Genomic DNA, 26158 nt, shown 5'->3' with positions numbered 1-26158 from the left:
ACAAGACAGAAGTAGAAAGAAACTTGGAAGATATATCAGGTGTTAGATCTGATAAGGTGAAGAATTCAATTCAAATCAATTTGAAAACTATTACATTCATTATGGCATTAAGAGACATACCACTATGCCTTACACGCCACAACAGAATGGGTGGCTAAAAGGAAAAAGAACTTGATGAATGCAGTGAGATGTATGTTGCACATTCTGGTCTCTCCAAGGATTTTGGGGAGAAGCAAAGTAGTAACTGGCGAATTATATTTTGAATAGGATTCCACAAAATCAGTCGAGTCAACACCGGTAGAGATTTGGAATGGACCACAGACCTGAATTATAGTCACTTAAGAAAATGGGGTTGTGTTGCACATGTTCTCATTCCATATCAAGTTAGAGATAAGCCTGGATCTCGAAAACCTTAAAGGTAGATTTATAGGCTCATTCTGAAAAGTCTAAAGGATCTAGGTTCTTCCATGAAGAGAAAGGGTCATGAAAGTAGAGATGCCTACTTTTCTAAAAATCTAGAGGAAAAGGAACAAGTTCAAGAGCGCAGTACATACCTTGCTAGAACAGATGATGTCCCAACGATGACCTGGATATAGTGGATGAAGTAAATCATCCATAATGGAAGACGCACCTTAAATGAGAATATGCCTATGGTAAATCAACCAGCTGAACCTGTCCAACCTGTCAATTCTTAGTGTAATAAAAGACCCAGAACAACACCGTGCATGGATGATGATATTATCTATATTCATGCGAACCATCATGTGTTCTCGTAGACATTGACATAGCTGAGCAATGATGATCCTTGAATTATGTAGATGCTATGAGCCACCATGAATCGAATAATTGCTGGAAGCCATGAAAAGGGAGCTTGACTCAATAGAGAGAAACAATGTATGTGAGCTATGTGACTTACCACCAGAAGATAGGAAGTCCATAGGATGTAAATGGGTGTAAAGAAGAAATATCGGGTTGATGGGTCTATTGATACATTTAAAGCCCGTTTAGTTGCTAAAGGTTTACTCAGAAGGCAGGTATAGATTATCAGGAGACTTACTCTCCCGTGGCTAAGTTTGCTTCTATGAAGATATCTTAGCAATTGTTGCACATCTTGATTTCGAACTTTTCCAAAATGGATGTCAAGACTGCATTCCTCAACAGAGAGTTGAAGGAAGTAATATATGAATCAACCTGAGGATTATCAAGTTGAAGGACAAGAAAACAAAGTATATAAATTAAAGAAATCTTTAATATGGTTTAAACAGTCATCTAGACAATGGTATCTCAAATTTCACAATACTGTTATCCAACTGGTTTTGTTGCAAATAAATTGGATAAGCTGTGTATATGTCTTTGAAGAGTGGCAGCATTTTACAATATTATCCTTGTATGTGGATGATATTTTGCTGGCTGGAAATAACATGAGTGCCTGAACAGAATCAAGTCTGCACATAGTAGCGAATTTGAGATGAAAGACATGGAGATGCATCCTATGTCTTGGTATACAGATCCTTAGGGATAGAAAGTCTAGAATGTTAATTTAAACCAAAGAAGGTATTTGCATACAATACTTAGAAGGTTTGGGATGCAGAATTGTAACCCTGCGCCAACCACCTTGGTTATGGCAAAGCAGTTGTGTAAAGAACAATGTCCTGCGAGAATGGCAGAAACGCGCTTAGTGTCCCATATGCACAGCTGTTGGAGCTTGATGTATGCCAATGTTGTGTACTAACCAGACCTGGCATATCCGTGAGTTTGGTTAGTAGATATCAAAGTAATCCTGGTCCAGCACATTGGGAGGCTGTTAAGAGGATTTTGAAGTACCTGAAAGGTACTGTGCACAATAAATGTAGTTTATCAAAACAGACTCGCTTGAGGTCTTGGTTACTCTGATGCTGATTTCGGAGGTTGACAAGATGACGGGAAGTCCACTTCCGGACATTTGTTCATCTTTGGTGGTGCACTGTTTTGGCGTAGTAAGAAACAGGGATGTTGGCAAGATACACACAAAGCGAATACATAGCCTGTAGTATGACCACTACTCATGCAGTCTGGATAAGACGGTTCCTAAAGGACTTGGATCTCAATTTGGTGGATGGACCAATTGAGAATACTGTGAGTAATCAAGCAGCCATCAGCTTGATCAAACAGTGGTGCAAACAGTTTAAAGGAAACATATTGAGTATACAAACATTATATTCCGGATATTGTGGAAAAGGAAGAAGTCATGTTACTTAATATCCTACTAGTGACATGATTGCTGATCCTCTGACAAAGGTATCCCAGCGGGTACATTCATCAAACTGTTGCTTTGATGCGACTTAGAAATGTCTAAGTCAAGGAAACTTCAAGAAAAAGAAAGGAGACGATCATGGATTATGGTTGTACTCGGCTTATTCACATAGAGTGGAAAAATGCCATATATCTCACGATAGTGGAGTATGGAATTACATCTTGAGTCACATCCACGGATAGTGGGAAAGTCCTGAAAAGAATTTGGCCATTTGGCCAAGTGGGAGATGTAAGTGGTATTTGGCTCATAGGCCAAATCTGTAACCCGATCGTTTAAGAATCCAACCGGTGTTGGAATATCCCACGTTCTGGGATTCTTCCGTTAGAGAACGGGCCTTAACGGAGAAAGTGGTTTAGAGAGATATTGGGGCAGATATTTTGGGGACGCAGGTGTTGAGGGAATGCCTATAAATTGAGAGGGATTCTTCTCCTCTAAACACAGAAAAAATAATCTTCATCCGGAGTCCCAAAAAATATCAAATTGCTTCCTCCCCCCTTCATATACACCTAGAATCATCATATTCTATCAGCCAACTTTCTTCTTTTAACTAGTTCAGTAGAATTTACAAATGATAAAACTTGGTGACGAATTTTCCATCTCCAGAGAAAACACTACATCTCCTCTGCAAATAAATTCCTAATTCTCCTTTCGGCCTCTACCTCACATAAAGTTCTTGTTTAACAATTCAAAAAAATTATTAATTTTGGCAGCCGAGTCAGGGATGAGCCCTAGGATTGTTCGACTGGGGCTCGATGGGTAAAGAAAGTCAAAACTTGTTATCAATTGAATCATATTTCATTTTGTTGATTTCACAAGTCCTTCGCCAATTATGAAACCACTCTTGTGATACTGAAGTTCGACGCCGTCTTTGCTTATCCATTCAAATAGTAGTAGAGGTATTTGAGAGGTAATTGGATCGTCTCTAATTACCATCTAATTAGAAATGATCCGACTTCAAGATATTTTCTATTATAGTAAACTTATCGAAAATATCAATATTTTTATTATCACTCTTATGTAGTGGCGAAAAAGCTAGAATGGCGTATCAATAGAGTACGTTAATTATCAATTTTAATAGTCAAAGAGATACACGTTAACTTTTTTTCTTTTATGAATTTTTAATCTAGTAAAGAATATGTTTTTGATATTATCCCCTAAATATTTCAATATTCAGACATTAGTCCTCAATCATTAACTGTTATAGCTACCCAGTTATTTTAAGCTGTTTCAAAAATAGTCTTTTAAATTATAAATTGCTATTAGGTTCCCTAATCTTATAAGTTGTACAAAATAATCCCTTCAATCTAGGAGTGGCATGACAAGAGCAGCTACTAATGCAAGTTTAATAATATGAGGGACTAATTGTAAAATATTAAAGACTGGGACTAAATGACTAATAATGACAAAGCCCTTATTTCTAAGGATTTTCCAGAACAAGAAGTTAGCTCATCTAACCCAACATGAGGAGCGGGTCCCATTGTTCGATGCTGATTGACCTGGTTGAATATTTTGGAAAGCTCGAGATCAACTTATTAATAACACGCGTGAAATTGAACGCACAATGTCTGGATTCTTTCAAATTCCTATTTTATTAATATACTTACGGGTGTTTATATATATATACTATATATATATAATATATACTATATATATATATATTATTATATATATAACTTTTAATATATACTATAATATTATATATAGATAATACTAAAATTAAGCTATTTATTAATAAAATAGGGAAATTTTGAAAGAATCCAGACATTGTGCGTTCAATTTCACGGTGTATTAATAAGTTGATCCGAGCTTTCCAAAATATTCAACCAGGTAACATCAGCACCGAACATGGGACCCGCTCCTCATGTTGGGTTAGGATGAGCTAACATTCTTTTCTGGAAAATCCCTTAGAAATAAGGGCTTTGTCATTATTAGTCATTTAGTCCCCATCTTTAATATTTTACAATTAGTCCCTCATATTATTAAACTTGCAATTAGGTACTGCTCTTGTCATGCCACTCTAGATTGAAGGGATTATTTTGGTACAACTTATAAGAATTAGGGAACCTAATAGCAATTTAATAATTTAAAAGACTATTTTTGAAACAGCTTAAAATAACTGGGTGAGCTATTAACAGTTCAATGATTTGAGGACTAATTCTGAATATTGAAATATTTAGGGGATAATATCAAATAAACTATATTCTTTACTAGATTAAAATTCATAAAAAGAAAAAAAAGTTAAACGTGTATCTCTTTGACTATTAAAATTTGATAAATTAACGTAACTCTATTGATAAGCCATTCTAGCTTCTTTCGCCCACTAACATAAGAGTGATAATAAAAATATTGTATATTTTTTCGATAAGTTTACTATAAATAAGAAAAATATTTGAAGTCGGATCATTTCTAATTAGATGGTAATTAGAGACGATCCAATTACCTCAATCAATACCCTCTACTACTATTTGAATGGATAAGATAAGACTGCGTCGAATTTCAGTATCACAAGAGTGGTTTCATAATAGCGAAGGACTTGTGAAATCAACAAAATGAAATATGATTCAATTGATAACAAGTTTTGACTTTCTTTACCCATCGAGCCCCCAGTCGAACAATCCTAGGCTCATCCCTGACTACGGCTGCAAAATTTATAATTTTTTTTTGAATTGTTAAAACAAGAACTTTATGTGAGAGTAGAGGCCCCGAAAGGAGAATTAGGAATTTATTTGCAGGAGATAGTAGTGTTTTTCTCTGGAGATGGAAAATTCGTCCACCAAGTTTTATCAATTTGTAAATTCTACCTGAACTAGTTAAAAGAAAGAAATTGGCTGATAGAATGATGATTCTAGGTAGTATATGAAGGGGGGAGGAAGCAATTTGATATTTTTTGGGACTCCGATGAAGATTATTTTTTCTGTGTGTTTAGAGGAGAAGAACTCCTCTCAATTTATAGGCATTCCCTCAACACCTGCGTCCCCAAAATATCTGCCCCAATATCTCTCTAAACCACTTTCTCCGTAAGGCCCGTTCTCTAACGGAAGAAATCCCAGAACGTGGGATATTCCCAACAACCGGGTTGGATTCTTAACGGATCGGGTTACAGATTTGGCCTATGAGGCCAAAACCACTTACATCTCCCACTTGGCCGAAATGGCCAAATTCTTTTCAAGGACTTTCCCACTATCCGTGGGATGTGACTCAAGATGTAATTCCATACTCCCACTATCCGTGAGATATATGCATTTTTCCACTCTATGTGAATAAGCCGAGTACAACCATAATCCATGATCGTCTCCTTTCATTTTTCATGAAAGTTTCCTTGACTTAGACATTTCTAAGTCCCATCAAACCAACATGTTTGATGAATGTACCCGCTGGGATACCTTTTGTCAAGGGATCAGCAATCATGTCACTAGTAGGAATATAAGTAACACTGACTTCTTCCTTTTCCACAATATCACGAATATAATGATATTGTATCTCAATATGTTTTCCTTTAGAACTGTTTGCACCACTGTTGATCAAGCTGATGGCTGCTTGATTATCACAGTATATCTCAATTGGTCCATCCACCAAATTGAGATCCAAGTCCTTTAGGAACCGTCTTATCCAGACTGCATGAGTAGTGGTCATACTACAGGCTATGTATTCAGCTTCTTGTGTGTATCTTGCCACACATCCCTGTTTCTTACTACCCCAAGAAACAGCTGCACCACCAAAGATGAACAAATGTCCGGAAGTGGACTTCCCGTCATCTTTGTCACCTCCGAAATCAGCATCAGAGTAACCAAGAACCTCAAGCGAGTCTGTTTGATAAACTAATTTATGGTGCACAGTACCTTTCAGGTACTTCAAAATCCTCTTAACAGCCTCCCAATGTGCTGGACCAGGATTACTTTGATATCTACTAACCAAACTCACCGGATATGCCAGGTCTGGTCTAGTACACAACATTGCATACATCAAGCTTCCAACAGCTTGTGCATATGGGACACTAAGCGGTTTCTGCCATTCTCCAGGACATTGTTCTTTACACAACTGCTTTCCCATAACCAAAGGTGTTGGCGCAGGGTTACAATTCTGCATCCCAAACCTTCTAAGTATTGTATGCATAACCAAAGGTGTTGGCGCAGGGTTACAATTCTGCATCCCAAACCTTCTAAGTATTGTATGCAAATACCTTTCTTGGTTTAAACTTAACATTCTAGACTTTCTATCCCTAAGGATCTGTATACCAAGAACATAGGATGCATCTCCCATGTCTTTCATCTCAAATTCACTACTATGTGCAGACTTGATTCTGTTCAGCACTTCTATGTTATTTCCAGCCAGCAAAATATCATCCACATACAAGGATAATATTGTAAAACTGCTGCCACTCTTCAAGACATATACACAGTTATCCAATTTATTTGCAACAAAACCAAGTTGGATAACAGTATTGTGAAATTTGAGATACCATTGTCTAGATGACTGTTTTAAACCATATAAAGATTTCTTTAATTTATATACTTTGTTTTCTTGTCCTTCAACTTGAAATCCATCAGGTTGATTCATATATATTACTTCCTTCAACTCTCTGTTGAGGAATGCAGTCTTGACATCCATTTGGAAAAGTTCGAAATCAAGATGTGCAACAATTGCTAAGATAATTCTTATAGAAGCAAACTTAGCCACCGGAGAGTAAGTCTCCTGATAATCTATACCTGCCTTCTGAGTAAAACCTTTAGCAACTAAACGGGCTTTAAATGTATCAATAGACCCATCAACCCGATATTTCTTCTTTAACACCCATTTACATCCTATGGACTTCCTATCTTCTGGTAAGTCACATAGCTCACATACATTGTTTCTCTCTATTGAGTCAAGCTCCCTTTTCATGGCTTCCAGCCATTATTCCGATTCATGTGTGCTCATAGCATCTACATAATTCAAGGGATCATCTTGCTCATCTATGTCAATGTCTACCGAGAAACATGATGGTTCGCATGAATATAGATAATAATCATCCATCCATGCAGGTGTTGTTCTGGGTCTTTTATTACCACTAAGATTGACAGGTTGGACAGGTTCAGCTGGTTGATTTACCATAGGCATATTCTCATTTAAGGGCTCATCTTCCATTATTGGATGATTTACTTCATCCACTATGTCCAGGTCATCGTTGGGAACATCATCTAAGTCTAGCAGAGGTTGTACTGCCTCTTGAACTTGTTCCTTTTCCTCTAGATTTTCTAGAAAAGTAGCATCTCTACTTTCAATGACCCCTTTCTCTTCATGAAAGAACCTATATCCTTTAGACTTTTCAGAATAGCCTATAAATCTACACTTTAAGGTTTTGAGATCCAGCTTATCTCTAACTTGATATGGAATGAGAACATGTGCAACACAACCCCATTTTCTTAAGTGACTTAATTCAGGTTTGTGTCCATTCCAAATCTCATACGGTGTTGACTCGACTGATTTTGTGGGAATCCTATTCAAAATATAATTCGCAGTCAATACTGCTTCTCCCCAAAAATCCTTGGAGAGACCAGAATGTGACAACATACATCTCACTGCATTCATCAATGTTCTATTTTTTCCTTTTAGCCACACCATTCTGTTGTGGCGTGTAAGGCATAGTGGTATGTCTCTTAATGCCATAATGAATGTAATAGTTTTCAAATTCATTTGAATTGAATTCTTCACCTCTATCAGATCTTAACACCTTGATATATCTTCCAAGTTTCCTTTCTACTTCTGTCTTGTATCTTTTAAAACATTCAAATGCTTCTGATTTTCATATCTTCCAAGTTTCCTTTCTACTTCTGTCTTGTATCTTTTAAAACATTCAAATGCTTCTGATTTTTTGTTTAAAAGATACACAAAAGTATACTTGGAATAATCATCTATGAAAGTTATAAAATATTCTTTATTACCACGTGTCTTTACGCTTAACGGACCACAAATATCAGAATGAACTAACTCTAAAAGTTCACTTGCCCTCTGACCTTCAGAAAATGACTTTCTAGTCATTTTCCCTGTTAAGCAGTGTTCACAGGGTAATGTCCTTACACCTGCCAGATTTGGTAACAAATCCATTTTAATTATCTGATCTATCTTTCTATTACCAGGGTGTCCTAGTCTCATACATTTTAATTATCTGATCTATCTTTCTATTACCAGGGTGTCCTAGTCTCATATGCCATAGATCAAAATCAGATAAAAGACACGAGGAATAAAGCAAATCAGAATTCTTATTGTAAATTTTAGGTTTTACAACAGAAAGACAGAACAAATCATGTTCAGGTACAAATTTGCCCATAGCAAACACTTTCTTGTCTTTCCCAATAGAGACCCTATTGTTGTAAAACCTAACTTCAAGGCATTTCTTTAGGAGGGCTGGGACGGAAATCAGATTACGTCTTATGCCAGGTGCATAAAACACTTCCTTGAGAACCATGATGTTGTCCCCAAGATTCAATCTGTACAAACCAATACCTTCAACATCTAGGTAGGTATTGTTCCCCATGTAAATCCTTTGATCTCCCTTCTTCAGCTCCTTGAAGTCGCATATCCCTTCCTTCGTCTTTGCAATATGTCGGGTAGCTCCCGAATCAATCCACCAGCCACCAGCGTCAGTAGTTGCAGCATTGCACTCAATGACGCCGATGAACTCCCGCTTACCGGATCCTCCTTGTTCCGGGCGTTTGGGACCGCCCTTATTCTTCGCCTGTGGACAATTGGCTTTGAAGTGGCCTATTCAAAATAGTTGCCACCTGTAATTTCTCAAGAATTTTAGATCTTGCTAAAACTAGGTCCTTAGCCATGACAATCATCTTGTTCACATGTTCGGTAACATTGTCACCTTCTTGCATACGACATGAATTAAACCTATGCATTAAGAGTTGTATGTTCACCTCAGAAGTAGTGTCATACTTCTCCTTAACTGCAAGCCACATTTCCTTAGCTGTATTATAGTTTTCAAAAATTTTGATTAAACTATCCTCCATGAACATTAACATCAGGCTTTTAGCCTTATTGTCCTTAAGTTGCCACTGATCAAGCTCTCTTTTCTGAGCGTCAGTAGGATCATCACCAAGAGTTGGTGCAGAAACATCTAGGACACTATCTAGATTGTCATGGATAAGTCCATACTTAATCTTCCTATGCCACATATCATAGTTGGAACCATTAAGGCGTTCTATCTTCGCCAGTTCAGATGCAATTAATTTACTAGTCATGACGATAATTAAGCTGTATGATATTTCAAACAGAATTGATTTAGGTTAAAAAAACTAACTTAATAAATGATACTAAGACAACTATAAATAAGAAATTTTTTAAGTGGTACTGTAATAATAAAACTAATTGACGCTTAAACAACTAAAAAAAGAGTCAATAACAGTAATACAAAAAATAAAATAAAATTAATAGTAATTGATGCTTAAAAAAACTAACTTACAAAAAAAAACTTAACTTAATTAATTGGTACTAAAACGCCTACTAGCAAAAAAAAATAAGTATTATCAAGGTTAAAACAGAGATTAATTAAAAAACGTTGTTTTCAACTGTTCAACTACAGACCCCTTTTGCCCGTATTCAAACAGACCCCAAAATTTTTAAAAAATTAAATCTTTACAAAATCCACAAATCAATGGGATAATCGACTAATTGAGTTATCCCTTTTCGTTCAATTTCCTTTCTTATATTCTTCAAAAAAAAAATAAAAAAAACAGGGAGAGGGAAAAGGGCCAACGAGTGAACAGGGAGATTGAGATTTTTAGGGCTTACAGGGAGGAGGAAAAAAATAAAATCAACCAGCGAACGAGAGAGGCACTGTTGATGGTCGTCGAGCTTGAAGGCGGACCCTTGAAGTCGGTCGAAAGCGGAGCCTTAGAGACGACGGAAGTTTGGTGGCAGAGCAGGCGAGTTGGCGATTTCGGAGAACGGAGGACGGCGGTTCGACGGAGCTTCGGGCTATTGTGTGTGGGTCAGCCGTTGGCAGGAGCAGATCAGCGGGCGTAGGGATCTGGTGAGGAGGCGATTTGGAGTTCGTAGTGGCTCTGATACCAATGAAGGGGGGAGGAAGCAATTTGATATTTTTTGGGACTCCGATGAAGATTATTTTTTCTGTGTGTTTAGAGGAGAATAACTCCTCTCAATTTATAGGCATTCCCTCAACACCTGCGTCCCCAAAATATCTGCCCCAATATCTCTCTAAACCACTTTCTCCGTAAGGCCCGTTCTCTAACGGAAGAAATCCCAGAACGTGGGATATTCCCAACAACCGGGTTGGATTCTTAACGGATCGGGTTACAGATTTGGCCTATGAGGCCAAAACCACTTACAGTATAGATATCATTATGGGAGAAGTTGATCGTTGAAATGATAATTGATAAAAAAAATTTGTTCACCCTAACATTACCCACTTGTCTGACTGCTGCTAAGAAATTTTTGGATATCGAACGGACCTCCCCAGAGGGTAATCTTAATGTGTCTGATTTCCCCTCTTTTGCAATCAGTTTCGCTACGATGCCTGCTGCTCTAGCTAATTGTCCACCCTTTCCAAGTGTGATTTATACGTTATGTATGGCCGTACCTAAGGCATATCGATTGAAGTAGATTCTTCTTTTTTATCAATAAAAACCCCTTCCCAAACTGTACAAGCTTAAAAATTCAAATTCAAGGTATGTGAGTTGTATCCTAGCAAGATCTGCACTAAAACAGAGAGTCATGTACTTTGAATGTGAGTTTTTTAAGAATTATTTTTGGATTTTAATAAAAAAAATTTAACTGAAAGGTGGTTGATCACAATAAAAATCAAGTTTATATATAGTTTATGTATAAATTGAAACTAAAAGATAGTTTTTGTGTAATTACCCTATTTTAAAGATGGTTTCTAGTGAGAAAAAAAAAATCTCCCCTAAAACAGCAAGCATCATGTACATCACTATATGCTTGCGGATTCGTCCGTATGCTTCATCGGCTCGGGTTTGAGTTGTCTGTAGGTTCGCTGATCCACTTTGAACTGGATATGATCCATGTAAGGTTTATGATCTGGCTAACACCGTGTTCACATATTGAAATATTACTGGAAAAATGTTACTTAATGCGTCTTAATTAAACTTTAATTCCATTAACTTTCTTTTAATATACATCCTTTCTTAATGAAGGTCTTTAGTCCTCTTTTAAAGACTATTAATTTAGGTAGTATTAGAGAAAATGAAGGAAGCAATTAACAATTTAATTGTGTGTTATTTCATTCATAAATACATTTTTATTGCACTAAAAATCCAAGGGCTATTCATACTTAATACCCAAAATTTTAACACCAATTTTAATTTTGGTACCTTGAAGTTTTTCCCCAAAAAACAGACCAAAGTTCAAAACAGTTAAAACTACTTTAGTACTCCGTGGAGCACAATTTAGGGTGCCAAAGTTAATTTCTGATAACTTTAGGATAACTTTTGGAGTCTCAGTTTAGTGTATCAAAGTTATTCCCTCTTGAACTTATGTTTGTCTCCTTGTTTATCTCACATATCTTCTTAAACTTTGGGATGTCTTATCAAACCCTCTTGACATTTGAACTTTTCTAATTGGACCCTCCAACATTATTTTTTTTTTCAATTTTTTACGATGTGGCTGTAAAGACCCGGGTTCGAATCCTAGTAACCACAAGTTGCTTTTAAAAATCTTTTCTAGCACACTTGGTTGACGCACTTACCTCTCAAACATGGGTCATGAGCTCAAATTCTTTTGCTTAGCTCGGTAGCATGAGCTTGCAACACAAGCGGGGAATTAAAGATGATCAGATGGTGTAACTCACATATTTGAACAAGCGCATGGGCACACCACGTGTGTGTTATAGCTATATATACAATCAAATAGATAAAATTTTATTGCGAGCAAAAAAAAATCAAATTTTAAGAGAGGTGGCAGTTTGCTCGTAAATGACAAACAATAAAATTTGAGATTTTTTTTTATCTCAATAATATATTAGTAGTTTGTCAATTATACGTAGAAAAATTCTTTAAGGACCCAAAATATGGGACCAATAGAGGGGACAAGTGAGGTGTCCCCCTTCTATTGGATAATGAGTTGGCAATCATTAGTGATAGCCAACTCATTATCCAATAGGAGGGGGACACCTCACTTGTCCTATTTATTGGTTCCATATTTTGGGTCCCTATAGCAAAGCTCTTATACGTAGAGACGTGCAATGAAAAAACGTTAATGTTCAGAAATATTTTGTGCGACACCCAAAGTCCAGGCGGTCTATCATCTATGTGAGATAAGCAAAGTGGAGGGTTATGCTGGAAAACGTCAAAGTAGGGGGTATTTAAGTGCAAATGACCCAAAAATAAACAGCTTTCCCCGTTCCGTTTGCTGCCGTTTAACTACCCCTCCCGCGTGCCGACAAACAGGTCACACCCCTCCCGTTATAACAAACGCTGCAGACCATCACCCCCGGGCCCCACACGCCCACAGCGGGTGCGCACCCAAGTCTCGGTCCCTCAAAATAAAGTCAACATTCAAGATTCAAGACTGCTTGCTCTATCAAAGCTCCGGCCACCATTTTGACCGTTCCCTCTCCTCTCTCCTAAACTCCCCCTCCTCCGCGTCATCCCAATTTCCTCCCCCTTTCCAATAAAATCTCTCTCGATCATTTCTCCCCATAAAGTACTCCATTAAATCCTTCGAATTCTCGAAAACAAATAATTAAAATTCAGCACAAAAAAAAAATGAACAACCTCTTCTCAAGTTCATGGCGCCGCGACGACTCGATCGAGATGACGCGCAACCCCAGCTTAAGCGGCGGCGAGCCGGAGGGGCCAACCTCGACAAGTTCTTCGAAGACGTCGAGTCGGTGAAGGACGAGCTCAAAGCCGTCGAGCTCCTCCACAAGTCCCTCCACGACGCCAACGAGGGCTCCAAGACCCTCCACAACGCCTCGGCGGTCTCCTCGCTCCGGTCTAGGATGGACTCCGACGTCTCGCTCGCCTTGAGGAAAGCGAAGCTGATCAAGCTCCGGCTTGAGTCCCTTGATCGCGCCAACGCGGCTAACCGCTCGGTCCCGGGCTGTGGGCCCGGGTCGTCGACTGACCGGACCCGGAGCTCTGTCGTGGCTGGGCTGCGGAAGAAGTTGAGAGATCAGATGGAAAACTTCCAAACGCTTCGGAAACAGGTCTCTTCTGAGTACAAGGATACCATCAAGAGACGATATTATACCGTCACAGGTACCCGAAATATCCGAATTAATGCATGTTTTTTTGTTGATCGTACAGATAAATTTACAGTCCCTTTTATCGTTTCATTAAAATCTTGATTAATTAATGTCCAGAGATTTGATATTAAATTTTCAGATGTAACGCACATATTAACGAACTCTCAATTTGATTATTTTTGATGATCTAGAAATCTAATCTTAGTTTTTCCGATATGACGAGGCTCTGGGATCGAACATGACTTGCATCTTTTAGCTCAACTTGACCTGTTTTTCTCACGAAAAAATCCTCAAAGTCCCAAAATATGGGATCAATAGGGGATAAGTGAGGTGCCCCTTTTATTAGATAATGAGTTGGTCACCATCCCTGTAGCAAAGCTCTTTTTTCACATCCATCTTGCAAACCGAATGTTTTTTTTTTTTCCTCTCATTTGATGCGTAGCTGATCTGTATGCACCCATCGTGGCTCGTGTTACAGGCGAAGATCCAGGCGAGGATGTCGTCGATGAGTTGATCCGGACAGGCGAGGGCGAGAGGTTCTTGAAGCGGGCGATAGAAGAACAAGGGAGGGGGACGGTGGTGGCCGTGGTGGAGGAGATAAAGGAGCGGCACGGGGCGGAGGGAGCTGGAGAGGAGTTTGTTGAGAGCTGCACGCAGGTGTTTGATGGACCATGGCTGGTGATGGATGGACGGCGCAGGGGCAGCTGGACGATATAGAGAGCCAGGTCGGGAAGGCGAGGTCGTTCGTTGAGAGGGGGGCGGAGCAGCTGGTGGTGGCCAAGAAGCATCAGAAGAACACTCGGAAGTGGACCTGCTATGCGATTATTTTGCTTTTGATTATTATCTTGATCATCGTTCTTCCTATTGTGTTGAAGAAATGATTTCTTTTTTTTTCTTTTTTCTTTTTTCTTTTTCCAGTTTGATTTGATGAGAGTGATTCGTGTTATGAGTTCATATGTCATACGTTTTGTTTTATTTTTTTTTTTGTATAAATATGTTACGAGTAATAGATACTTCGATGAGATATACGGCAGCTCTGAGGGCTGCTTGCTTTTTTTTTTGTCTGAGGTTTCTGTTTCTGGTTAAGCTGGTCAATGCTCAGTAGGATAGATCTGCGTCGGATCGGTCGACAGATCTTTTCCAGAAAGAACAAAATTAAATGAAAACTTTTAAAAAAAACTATGCAAGAATTGTACTTTTGTTCCTCATGTATATTCCTCTTGGTTTGTTAATAATTGTAATAAGAATGTAACTGATCAAAAAAAGCTACAAGCATAATCTAATGTAACAAGAACTAATTGATTAACAAATTAAACAAGGAAGTTGCTGTAAAAGCTTAATATAAGGACTTCCTGCAATTTTATCTACCTGTACGTAGAGTTTTTATTCAATTATCGGAGGGTGGTAATTTGAAAATTGCTAAGATTACTAGACCAATGATAAGAACACAAGATTCACATAAGCAATGGACCTAGCAGCAAGAATTTGCATCCTTCATTACGTACGTTTGTACGAAAACACAGCAAGAGAAGCACATGATGAAGCTTACAGATCTACCTTGTATTTTGCTGCTTTCAATCTAACAAGGAACGGATCTCGACTTTGCTAAAATTAAATACATAAAAGATATACAAATATCGAGCAATAGGTTATTCCAAGAAATTTCCCCACGCATTACAGCATATTTTTAGCCCGTGATTTGAAAAGAGGAAAATAGACTAAACAGATAATACGCCTCGATTCGCAGAGTCTAGCATGGAAAAAAGCCTGGCCAGTACCAATATCTGTTCTGCTGGGAAGGTGGAAGGTTTCGTTTGCTTTGAAATCAAGGAAGAAGGCACCACATAATGTCAACAGGAAATTAGGTACTTCTGTCTAAAATTTTAGCAGCAGATTATCACATTGCAAAGGCTGCTTTGCACATTGCTTCGATAAATGAATCAAACTTTAGTCACTGGCTTCCGATGCCTTTTTCAAGAATAGCATCTGCTGCCGCATCTAAATCATGAGGGAAGAAAATCCTGCAAGAACATCGTATAATTATTAATCAATATTAGCAGTATATTTTATGAGGATAGATCAGAAACAACAAAAATGGAATGAGCAGAGAGATGGAAACTATGAGGCTGAAAAGATACATCCCTTCAATTTCTATGGTTAAGCCGATGGTAGAAACTAAAGTCTCGGAGGTATGATTCAACATAAAAAGGTCAAAAAATAGGAAGTAAGAAGTCACTTAATTCACCCTGCTAATAGGAGCATCTAACGTTGACAAGGAGAAATGTACTGAACTAGGTTTAAAATGTTGTAGAGAGAAAAAAATAACAAAATATATAGAAGCATTTGAAAGACTGCACCTACCAATATATTTAAACTATGCCTTATAAATGCAGTAACCCTGATCAAGGCTGCTTTTGCTGATTTTCTATGGTAAAGAATATGGTTTCATGGAAGAATAAGTTCTATAAGCCATATATGCTGTAATAAAATGAGAGATATTATTGAAACATACAACAGGTTTCATGGAAGATATAGGAAAGGATGAATCTTAAGTACGACTAGCACGTGACAAAAAAGTAAACCAAACAAAGTTATCAAATTTGATAAGGTATTTATTTCTTTCAGAATATGGTTCTCATTTTCTTTGGGCAATCATGAATCTTTTTCAGTCATAAGTCCTAACCAAGAGTTCTAGTAAACGCTCGAAGGTCTCGGGAAACTGATTGATGCCATTAGGTTGAACTTTACCTGCAGGTATTATTGTATAGAGTTTTGCTCAGCTGATGAATATCATGAATTCCTTTACATCCGGCCACCACCTCAAGGACTTGCCTGGAAAGAAAATATCAATTTCAGGTAATCCATCAATCAAGAAATAAAAATACAAAGATGTTTAGATTGCTTGTTATAAGATTGTTGGCCATTCATGAGCTTAAGATATTGGGTAAGTGATTATCAACATGGTTAACCGGCACGGTATGAAAGTGACTTTGAAAGATCTTGGGTTTAAATCCTCACTATTGACAATGTTATAAATGGTATGAGCATTCATTCTGCCTTAGGGCTTTCTACATGGCAGCTTTTATCTAACTTTTATCAGATACTATTTGGCAAACTTGCTTGTTATTAGTAACTCTGGAGACAAGAGAACAGTACACTGAACTAGCATGTTTACATTAGCATTCGGGTAATGAACACATTGAATATTCAAGATCTAGAAAGATATTCAAGAATCAAAATTAACCTTCTGGCCTTCACTGAAAAAGACATCTAATTAAGTAGTTTCTGCTTTTCTGTTGTCTTTGGTGTCAAAATGATTTCACATATAAAAACTTTAGGCCAGGAAGCATTAGGAGTATGATCTCGCTTTTGTCTTTTCTTTTTCTCTTTTTATGCGTGCATGCATCATCCCAGAACTTGTGAAACCAAGAAAGAAGTTGCTGAGGTAAAAGAGATGAAGATACTAAAACATATTGTTTTGAATCATACATGTCACTATGTCAGAACATAATCATGTCAACCATGATGCTAAACATCAAATCAAATATGCTTGAAACCTACTAAGAAAAATTAATGAAGAAACAACGCATCTGGCCTTCAAATTATATATGTCCGGATAATCACGATGTCAGAACATCATCAAATATATGTTTCTAAGGATACAAGTGAGATATTAATTTCTAGGAATTATAGAAAGTGCATCATTTGTGACTTGTCACAAATTTGCCCATTGAACTCCAGTCCCTGTCAAATAATGATTCATTAGGGAGGACCGAGCTGCTTCCCAGTAATCTAGAATTGTGATAGACAATATGACTTTAAAAAGCAAAACATGAGATCTATTTGCTTACTTAACAGAACAGGGCTCGTTGCGCCCTTTAACAGTCGAATCAGGATCATACTTCTCTTTCTTCTTAGAAGGCCAAACTGATTTCACAAATTGCATACCAGCATGAGTATTCCTAATGTCACAGTATGGCGAGTCAGTCTCTATCATCATCCTTTCAATTGGAATGCCTCTAAGAACTTCAAGATTCTCGGTCGTCTTCAAAGAGCAACCGTTGATGCCTGTTCATTGTTCCCACTATGAAATTTAGAAAAAAGCCTAGCTGTACAGATACAAAAACCTAGCTGTACAGATACAAAAACAAGTTTTCATTTTATATGGTCCAGGTGAACTAGTTCTGTCAATAATGCAGATATGAGTTCAAAAGTTATGGCACACTTCTTTTCACTTTATAGATTGAGCAAAAACAGTAGTAAAAGCATCGTCCAACAATTTCTGCTTATATAATATGGGTCCTCAACTCCAAATTCAAGATAAAAGAGACCAGTGCAAACACACTGAAAGCTATTAACATCCAGGTATTGAATCAGTTATGAAATTGTAGTGAGAACTGTAGGCATTCAAGAACCAAAATATCTACCACAAAATTCGGACTTACTATGAGCAGCAGTCAACATATTCACTCCACTATCACATCAAAACATAGTTCAAACAAGGCCATGAAGGCTTTTCAAAAAAGGTCCTGAAGGCTTTACAGTTATATCGTCCCTGATGGAAGCACATAAGTCTTGGAATCTGTAGGGGAGAGACGTATACATAATATGGGCTAATAATACAGAATTAAGATGATACTCTTGCTTGCATCCTGCCAGATCTTGATACCACTTTTATGGTGAGTACTACGACTAATCAATTATAGGCAGTTTATTTTATCATATTATGTGTCCAATGATGTATAATAGGTTTACGCACCATGCAGATGGTTCGATCAAAACATAAAGGCCAGGCCGTTTGCCAAGTTATCCACAGAAGATGGAAGCACCCTACAAGGATAACGTTGCTCACGTAGCCAAGACGAAAGGTACGCATGTCGCTGTTGTATTTCCTCCGAGGTTTACCCAAGAGACATAACTGGAGTGTAAGTTGAACAATTCATTTTCTAGACTATCTCATCGTGCGTGGTTCATGAGGTTCACACAGCAGTTGAAGGTGCAGTTTATCGAAAGATAGTGATGGCCATACACTTTCTTTAAGAGAAAATATGCAAATTGCATTGAAACTCCATGATGATAACCTAAATTACAACTATAAAGATTCCACGACTGTTGGATTTGAGTAACACCATATGCATGCTAATTGCCTCGTACTCATGCAAATTGCTGGATTATTTCCTTGACTATAATTTGAAAAGAACATCCAAATTAAAGAGCGTGATCAGCAAACCCAAATTTAGAGGTGTCACCTATAAAAAGATTATCAAATGATAGGAGTTTGTCACGATCTTCTGCACTTCCAGTAAATGAATGAGCAACTCCAAAAGTGAACCTATACAGAGAATAAACCACAGGATATTAGTAACCTGACAGGATATTGAAAATGCAGGCAGCACAACTTTTTTTACAGTATTGAAGTGTGATATACCTTGCGCTTAGTATATCAATTAAAAAGAATTGATCAGAATATGAAGTAAAGGAAGTCATATATGCCAACTGTTACCAAGCACAACTGAATAATTTATCTAACTAGCTAAGTGAAGTTCCACCAACCTGGACTCAATTTATGCAGCTCAGTTAAAATTTATTCTAAAACACCAGAGTATATGTAAAGGTGTGAAGTCTATGGATCTGTTTGGATTGGGGCGAGGGAGAAGGGAAGGTGGGGGAACATTCACCCCATTTGGATAGCTTTTATGGGATGAAGAGTTGCCCCTACGTTCACACCTTTTCTTTCACGCCCAAATACACAAAAATTGTTCCCCGGTGTAATGGAGGAAAGAGAATTCCTTTACTTCTCTTCTCTCCCCATTTGCCCATTAACTTCCCTTACCCAATGAAATCCAAACAGGCGTATAACTAGAGCGTAGACCGTCCAAGGTTCAAACCGCCCCATACTTTGCACCGCCGGGGGGGGGGGGGGGCCGTGCACCACCTTCAGGGTTTAACTGGAATAAACAAACTTTAAGAGTTAATGTGCAAGACCCCCCAAAGTTCAAGGGGGTTAAGTGAAATTTACCCAAAAAAGTATAAACAAACTGACCAGCGCTTTTCTGCTGTCTTTATCTGTCGTAATTAGCAAATGAGACTTTCTTTCATGCCAAACAAAGGTTGCTAACTCTACATAGACAAAAATCAACCAGTAAAGAACGGACAAACACACAGACACGCGTTAAGTAGCCTGTACCGAAGAAGGGGAGGCGATGTTTTCTTGAATTTTGGAAGCCAATGTGATTAAAGTTTAATTCCCCATGCTAGAAAGGATGTCGATATATTCCATCTGTTAGTGTATAAACCTATAACCTGTTATGGGAGAAAACACTCAACACATAAATCCGGAGTTTTGGTGTAGGGAAAGGACCTTCCACATGGTATCAAAGAAACGAAGGTTCAATGGCCACAAAGTAAAAGCAGATTTTAAAAAAAAAATTGATACCCATGCGTGAACCCAGGTTTTGGCCTACAGAAAGAACACTCATCCTGCAGGGGAATGTTAAGACTTAAGAGTATAAAAAATAACAGTCAAACCTCACCACATCTCCAAAGTTTTGATGCACTAGGAGGAAATTTTGACTCCGTCTTCTTTCTAAAATAAGTCTGAAAGCATGAGCAAGTTTCCAGAAAATTCTAGCTTAAAACTTTCTAGACAATTATTTTCTAAACTTTTCTGACACTTCAAATTCACAGCTAAAAGTTCGCAAGCTTTCAGGTTTTCATGTGCCAAACTTGTCCAAAACTGGAGCAGGTTATATCACCTGTTTTCCAAATGTCAGTAACTGCAAACAAGCTGAACAAAAGAATGTATCAGAAATAACACAGCAAGCTAGTTAAGTTTGGCATTTTGCATGTTCACCTGTCTTTTTGCGAAGTTAAAATGTTGCAGAAGTCTTCAGCAGCAGCACGCATGTGGAGAAACATAGGTAGTTTCAGAGCTTCCGCTAATTCAAATTGCTTTTCAAAATACCTAAATTCCAAAGCAGCATAAGCATAGAAAATGTAAACAGTGTGAAATATGAACAAAACCTTGCTTCCGTAACTAGAAAGCATGTGTATGCAAGAGTGAGCTTGTAGTATGTCTGCATAATAACGAGAACTTGGTTAAGACTGAACAAGCATTGTGCTAATAAGTTGACCAAGAATCCATGCATTTAGCATATTTTCAGAAGACTCAATTGCATCATGGTGGGAAAAGAAGTTCTGTTGGGCTCTTTCTTAGTCTAGAAAACCATTGAAGTTTGCTCATTTATTGCAGAGCTTAAACTATACATACCAAATCAATTATATTTATAACTAAATGACCTTTTGGGATATATGGTAATCCTTTATGGTCCACATATTCATTGACCACGAATTTTGCACCAAGGGCTTTAAAATATTTAATGAAGCGTTACCCTCCATAACCGACCTGATTGATGGGAAACAGCTTAGATTTATGATAATGATTTCTAACACCAAAATTCGGAGCATGATTCTTCAAAAACTAAGTCAGATATGAAGCAAATAAGCCACAAGCCAAAACAAAAAATTTCATAAAGTACTGAAAATGCTCTAAATTTATATCTAGATATATCTTAAGCATTTTCTCACAACACCTAGCCTCATAAAATGGTGCAATTGAGATCAATCATTTATTTGGTGGAGGTAATTGGAATGGGTTAGAAAAAGGATTCATGTAGCTGATTTGAAAAGTTTAAGACGAAGACCTTATGAGTGTGTCTGGCATTCGGAAATTAAATGGAAAATGGATCAAAAATTGGAAAGTGACTCCACTATCTTGTTTTCTCGTTTGGCACTCGGAAAGTGAACGAAAAGTAAATGGAAAGTGAAGGCTGCCACGTCTGCTTTTTAGCTCCTTTCACTTTCACCAAAAATTAGAGAAAGTGGGTGGAAAGTGAAGAAAGAGAAGAGAATACTACTTCATTATTTTTTTCACGTTTTATTTTCCAAACCAACCGTCTTTGTTTTTTTATTTTAATTTTTTTTCACTACTCTCGTCTCGCACAAGAACTTCCCCCACCGAGATTGTTGTGTACAAAACCTTATCATTGCCTCCAATTTTGTACTATGCCCTCAATACATTCTTCTTATGCATGATGGATGTCGTCTAACTTGAGAAGATATTGAACTCATAGTAAGATAACTTTCATTCAATCTATAGTGCCCAGCCAATTAAAGTCTGTGCAAGCACGTGGAAATCACTAACCATCAATTAGAAAATGTTGGGTCTGCCACATATAAATATGAAAATTAGATTTAATTTTTTTATCCTTAGCTTGCATTAATGGTGAATATGTCATATATTACTTCTATTTTCACTTATTAGATGCTAAAGAGAATTTTTTTAAAAAAAATCTAACTTTCATTATCAACTTTCCATATAAAACCAAATAATATATACAAAGAAAGTGATGTCACATCAGCTGCCACCGAACTTCTTATATTTTCATTTTCATGTTGCCAAACAAGATTTTCAAATAGAAAGTGAAACGAAAGTGCTTTATTCATGAAGTACTTTCTCTTCATTCTCTACTTTCCACCTACTTTCCGGTTACCAAACACGCCCTAAGGTTGTTGTTATTAGGAATTAAAAGGGATTTTGGTGTACAATATAGGACAATTTCAGTCTATTCTTTTAATTCGAAATTTTTAAAGAAGGATAACAGCAATTATTGGTCTCAAATATTTGTTTTTGCAGTTGTATCTGTGCATCTTCTCTGGAAGAGCAAACAAGCACAGAGACATGAGCACGCATGTAGTGCATATATGTACTTGATTGAGTTAATTCAGACAAAAAAAGAAGCAAGGATAAAATCAATACATCATACTTTCTTTGTATCTCAGGAGGACAAAATTGAAGCCTGTCATAGTCCAGTCCACATTCACCAACTGCCACCACCTACAGGGAAATACTATTGATAGTTGTAAATATCAACTCAGTCAAAACCAATAACAAATGTATCACGCTAGAGAGAAGCTATCTTAATGTCTCTAATAAATAACAATATGAAAAGTTGGAACATGTTCATGTTCAGGAAAGGGCATTCAGTGAATATTAGATTGAGGATCGTGAGCAACCAGATTCAGAAAGAAAGTAGTATTCATCCCTTCAGGAGTTTAGGACTTGAACCGAGAACAAGTACTTCCACATCAAAATTCTTATTTTGCCACTGGTATAAGCATTATTAGAGTTACTGCATAGAGATTCTGAAAGCAAGTCTTATATATTAACATATAGGACTGGAAACATTTGCTTTTATGTTATGAATGTTTTTGTCCATCCCTGAGTCAAAATTTTACTAAATAAAGCCAATAACCTTTTGACTATCGGTACCCCAAATTACCCATCAAAATGTGCTTCAAGAAATTGCAATAAGCTCATTCATGAATATAAGTAATAATAAATTCTTCTCTTCTTAACAAGTTTTCTGTTGCAGACTAACTGGAGGTTATTAGCAACCATAAAAGTAAGCTCAGTGAAGAAAAATTAAAAGGGTATTTTAGCTTTTAGAATAACAAAGGTATTCAGGTTTCTTTGAGGTCCGTCTAACCCCTCAGGTTCGTGACAGCCCTCTTCAATTGACACCAGTTAATTATCAAGAAAAAAAAAGAAACTAACTGAAAGGTTCATGCCGAAAAATGAATAGTGATCAGTGGAAGTCCATCATATGTACTCTTCTTACTCACCACCAACTCTAGAACCCATATTCACCCAACACTCAACCCATGCCCCACCCCACTCCGGGGGGAGAGAGAGAGAGACAGAGAGACAGAGAGACAGAGAGACAGAGAGAGAGAGAGAGAGAGAGAGATGTACTTTTCATGCTAGTAACTTTTGCATATGGTTTACTGATAAGCGATGTTGCATTGGTATGGTACGAGTACTAATAGGGGGCATGACAAATTTGTAAAAGGTAGAGTACGGGGACATGGTGATGCAAGACTATCGTGCACCCTCCATCTGATGCGATGAGGATTTATTAGAAACTTTACTTTTTGGTTGGATTTTATCTTATTCTATGTAATCTTCTTTTTAGTTTGGATTTTTTTAGAATTTGATGTGAGATCTTTTTCTAGTTTAGTTAAGATTTTATTTAATTGCATCTTTTAATTATGTTAGGACTAGATTTGATTAGGATTTTGATTTACTTCCTTATGTGTTTAGATGCTTTTTTTCTATAAATAAGATGATCCTCCATGAGGAATAGACATTGATTAGTAAAAAATTTGAGTGTGAGAAATTTCTCTAAGCATGTGTTTGCTTGGCCTTTGGCATGTGAATTGCCATTTTTGGGTGTGAGACCCCTAGGTGTGAAGCCTAACTAATTATCAAAACCTCTCCTCTTTAATCACAACACCCTTCCCATCTTTACTCATAACTTGCTTCAGTCCCCCCATGTTCAACAAACAAATAGCTCCAAAAACCCACAAAACAGCCCCAATTCCACTGTTCAGGATAGTAGTCACTCTGCGAATAATAGAAGCACTGTTCAATTGTAAACAGTAATAACCATTACTATTCACCATAGATTTCAGCATCATTCTGCCAAGCCGTCCACAATTTCTTGCCGCTAGATCGAAGCCCTCCGTCTGCTCCCAATCACATGGCTATATAAATATTTATACGCACATATATTATATATTGGAATTAATAATTTATATGAGAACAAGGATGAGAATTAAAATTCCTATAACATTTTTATGTTTCTTTTATTACGTATTTACGTGATTATAAATTAGAAAATTATTAGTTTTTGAACAAGACATCCAAACAACCCTTCAAAGTCATAACTTGAAATCTGACCTATGTTCAATGAGCCTAAAGGAGTGGATGTGAAGTGCATGACATATATCCAGAAAATGTATGACAAGTATTTTAAATGAAAACATGTATTGTATAATTGAGTACAAGCCCAAACATACGTATGAATATATGCAAGGAGTGTCCGAGGAGTTTGGGTACATGAACGGGTACGGGTCGGGTACGTGTACGGCTTCATATTAGAAGTACCCAAGTAAGCCAATAAGCAAATGGACCAACCTGGTCTTTCAAGTATTTTCCTTTTCTCCAACTTTTCTAGAGTACTGTTCAACATCTGACAAGACAAATGTACCACATACTTCCTATCAGAATTCCCCCGATTCCAATCGACCGATGCTAGGGATACATTATTGATGCATAAGAAAATACAAGGGCATAAACAAAAATCATTTCCCATAACTAGAAACTCCTGTTTTTCTTGCAGTTATCAATTATCAATGTTCCTTGATCAGAAGAGCAAACAAGCCAAATAATCTCAAAAGTCAAAAGTTAGCTCTCCTTGCTTTATAAGGAGACCTCGATTTCCAATCAGAACATCAAAGTTTTTATGAGTTCAGATAATTGAAATTTTTCTGTACGCTAAAATTCAAACAATACCTTTCCCTTCTGAATTCCCTCCTTAGCCAACGACACCAGTGCCTGAAAATGTCCTTCTGGATCACCGCTGTCTTCAAACTCCTGCACAATAACAATAATCCAACAACAACAACAAACACACCCAAATAAATAAATAAATTAAACTATCTGCACAACTCAAGGACAAGAACTAGTCAACAGAGTTCAAGAGTCAACACCTTGCATCTTGTCGGATGCACCCCAACAGTACAAAACAATCGTCCTACAAGAAACAAAACAACATTCAAGTGGATATAATAAATAATTTAACTCAAACAACTCATCAAACGATGAATGGGTTAACAGAGACATTTCATCAAACAGTTGAACTGCAATCAAACAATAAAATCATACTAGCAAAAACTAAGCATAACAAAACACCAACCATCTGTTTCGGCAATCTCAAGGGCCTCTCTCGATTCTTGGAGCGATCCCCCAGTGACCTATTCAAATAATTCCCAAAAAATAGAAAACTAAGGTAAAAAAAATTACAGTAACTGAGAATAAAAAGTAAAATCACAGTCATAGGCGATGAGCTCACAATGATTCGATCAACTCCCACGCTCCACGCCCTAGCGAGAACAGCGGGGATGTCTGCCGCGTGGCACTGTCGACCATTGTAGATCCCTTTGAACATTTGATCTGCAGGAAATTTTGCGATATCGTAATTATTTACTCTTTTTTTTAATGTATGTTAGGGTTTTTGAGTGAATTGAACTGACCTGTGAAGTTAACGGCTATATCTGCTCTCCAAAGAGAAAAATGAAAAGATAAAAGATAAATTGTGAGAAAGAGAAATTAACGTAAAACTTAAGGATATTTTTGTAAAAAAAAAATTGAGTAAATGAGTAAAATTTGTTTGCCTATCATTTTGATTGTAGGAGACATCGCTGAGGAGCAATGGAGAAAAAATGCGAGTAAACGAGGAGCAGTGAGGAGGAAGAGAATGTTTTCGCGAGGGAATCGGCTAGAGTTAGGCACGCGTATTGCACGTGCTTGTTTTTCTTTTTCTTTTTTTGAAATAAAATAAAATTGAGTAAATGAGTGAAAAAAGTTTTGTGATGTAGCAAAGCTGTTGGCATGATTTAATTGTAATTCAACAGCTATATACAACTAATAAGTGCTAATATTTCCTTTAACTCATGATTAATTCAGTTTTTAGGGATTTTCTTGCAAAAGAAAAATATAGGTCTAGACCTTTCGTCTAATTTCCTAGTTGAAT

General features: G+C 37.2%; 2 protein-coding genes across 2 annotated transcripts; one reads left to right on the top strand and one right to left on the bottom strand.

The window, feature by feature from the left end:
• LOC109850983 (syntaxin-121-like) lies at positions 12849–14526 on the top strand. Its single transcript, XM_020421076.1, is given in 4 exon segments — positions 12849–13099; positions 13102–13515; positions 13981–14192; positions 14195–14526. Coding segments are annotated over 4 exon segments (894 nt in total). The 5' UTR covers positions 12849–13020; the 3' UTR covers positions 14384–14526.
• On the bottom strand, positions 15039–25899 carry LOC109850130 (putative deoxyribonuclease TATDN1). Its single transcript, XM_020420058.1, has 12 exons — positions 25800–25899; positions 25659–25679; positions 25478–25578; positions 25322–25379; positions 25116–25159; positions 24919–24999; positions 22328–22398; positions 20356–20466; positions 18752–18834; positions 17354–17570; positions 16251–16334; positions 15039–15523 (listed from the first exon to the last, which is right to left on the bottom strand). The coding sequence occupies exons 1-12, from the start codon at positions 25822–25824 to the stop codon at positions 15454–15456; spliced, it is 966 nt and encodes a 321-aa protein (XP_020275647.1). The 5' UTR covers positions 25825–25899; the 3' UTR covers positions 15039–15453.

Source organism: Asparagus officinalis, chromosome 7, assembly GCF_001876935.1.
Source record: "Asparagus officinalis chromosome 7, Aspof.V1, whole genome shotgun sequence".
NCBI classification, from domain to species: Eukaryota; Viridiplantae; Streptophyta; class Magnoliopsida; order Asparagales; family Asparagaceae; genus Asparagus; species Asparagus officinalis.
This window is presented reverse-complemented; position numbering and strand designations above follow the sequence as displayed.